Genomic DNA, 2,368 nt, shown 5'->3' on the forward strand with positions numbered 1-2,368 from the left:
CTGTTAACATCTGTCTGTCTGTGTCCTCAGATGCTTTTCCAGTTCCCTGCCAGCGAATCACAGCAGCCCTCCTTCTTTGTGGGCGGACCCATGGTGATCGACAACCTGGCTGAGTGCCAGCAGGCTCCGCCCCCTGCCCCCCTGACCCCGGCCCCGCCCCCCTCCACCCCAGCATGCCTCGCAGGGCCGAGCTTCACCCCGCAGGGCTCCGAGACGTCCTTCGACTGCAGTCACTGCGGAAAGTCACTGCGCTCCCGCAAGAACTACAGCAAGCACATGTTCATCCACTCCGGTACGCCCCCAGTGACCCCAACACCCGAGTAGTTCGGTTCATGTGAAGCACAGGTCACACACACACAGACACACACACACTCCAGAGAACCGCTGAATTGATTATGAATCAGATTTAATCTGCTGCTCTCTGAACCGCCAGCGTTACTAAACCAGTGCCCTTGTGCTTCACTTCTGCAGTGTGTTAAATCTGCTGCAAGTCCAGCCTGTGTATGAAGACTGAACATGAAGTGTGTGTGTGTGTGTGTGTGTGTGCAGGTCAGAAGCCGCATCAGTGCAGCATCTGCTGGCGCTCGTTCTCTCTGCGTGACTATCTGCTGAAGCACATGGTGGTGCACACGGGTGTGCGTGCGTTCCAGTGCTCCGTCTGCAGCAAGCGCTTCACGCAGAAGAGCTCTCTGAACGTTCACATGCGCACACACCGCGTGGAGCGCACCTTCACCTGCAGCGTGTGTCACCGCGCCTTCACCCACCGCACACTGCTGGAGAGACACGCCCTGCAGCACCACACGCCCACCAAACCACCCACCAATCACCTGCAGCCGGGCGGGGCCAGCGCACCCGGCTCCGCCTCCTAGAGACGACTGAGGAGAGGAGAAACAATCAGACTGAATCCCAGGAGCTTTAACACACACAAAAAGAAAATTACATGCAATCACACACACACACACACACACATATACAAAGTACTTACACGTACACACACATAAACACACTTACTCATGCAATCGCATGCGCACACACACACTTTCTCTCACTAGCGTGTCTGGTGGGTCGCGACGCCTCAACCCAGAAAACCTCATAAACACACAAACCTCATCGAGCGACTCACACTAAAGACAAACCCAGTCCTGCGTGTGACGCCGGGACTTTAATGTCTTTTTCAGTGTTTTAGTGTTTGATCTGTTTTGTACATGTTTTCATGAACTCATCAGAAACCTCAGTGACCTCAGGACCAGAAGAGACTTCAGAGCGCATTACTTCCATTTTTATTTCAACATTAACCTCCATTTTTACATTTTTTTATCAATTATATGTATGAATCTTAATGCTATTTTTATGGTGAAACGATATGTAAGAGTTTTATGTCTGGCTTAAGTGCTGTGCGTGTGCGGGAAGATGTGTATTCTGCTCTGCTTGGTTTGGTATCTAGCATGTGCTCGCTTTACGCTGCATGAAGCTGCATTAAATGCATTGTGACGTTTCACGTTGTCCACTCCTTTATTTAGCTTTTCTGCACATGTTTAATGGCAGGTACATGAAGACTGATTGATGGTTTTTTTTAGGTTCTGTAGTGCCATTAAAATTAGGCCACTGTTAGCAGTTTGAGATCTTCAGTAATTATTCTGTAAGTAGCACAGAGCATTAGCAAACTACAGCAAAGTTGATGCACAATAACATTTTGTTAGATTTAACTGTCAGTACTAGACTAGAGGTTATAAAAGGAGATTGTATAATCCTACCGCTCAAAATACCTGGGATTTTCCCAAAATAACCCTATATAAGACTCCCAAATGGTGTCTTAACCAATTACATATTGTCTTTGCTCGGGGCGTTGTATATTTTTCCTCCCAATTCATAAATCAAATGTTATCTTATCAGTCACATGGTCTGAATTTTTCCACTCTTGCAGAGTGTCATTTTTGACATAATTTATTAAATTTATGCATTTAGCAGACGCTTTTATCCAAAGCATCTTACAGTGCATCCAGGCTATCAATTTTTACCTATCATGTGTTCCCGGGGAATCGAACCCCCAACCTTGCGCTTGAGAGCGCAGTGCTCTACCAATTGAGCTACAGGAACACAAGAATATGTGAACAAGAATATGATACATTTACAAAGTATTGATTGATAGAAACGTTGAAATCATGAACATATTTACCTAACATAAATATGAACCCTTAAGCTATTTAATAGTTATGAAAAAGACACACAATAAGTGATTAGACCAATGTGTGGCTTACATGATATGGAGTTGATTAGTGATTAGTCACTCATTAGTCCTTTTAGCTTCATGTAGGTGCATATATACATGGAAAGGCAGTTTCTGTAGAGTTAAGGGTATGTTCTGTGG

General features: G+C 45.9%; 1 protein-coding gene across 1 annotated transcript in view; it reads left to right on the forward strand.

Moving 5' to 3' along the window:
• Positions 1-1,495, forward strand: part of LOC132142924 (zinc finger and BTB domain-containing protein 45-like) — a 4,861-nt gene extending 3,366 nt beyond the window's left edge. The window contains exons 5-6 of the mRNA XM_059553129.1: positions 31-292; positions 550-1,495. Of these exons, the coding sequence (XP_059409112.1) occupies positions 31-292; positions 550-869 (582 nt within the window). The 3' untranslated portion in view covers positions 870-1,495. The remainder of the gene's footprint in view (positions 1-30; positions 293-549) is intronic.
• Positions 1,496-2,368: the final 873 nt, after the last annotated feature.

Source organism: Carassius carassius, chromosome 6 (genome assembly GCF_963082965.1).
Source record: "Carassius carassius chromosome 6, fCarCar2.1, whole genome shotgun sequence".
NCBI lineage: Eukaryota > Metazoa > Chordata > Actinopteri > Cypriniformes > Cyprinidae > Carassius > Carassius carassius.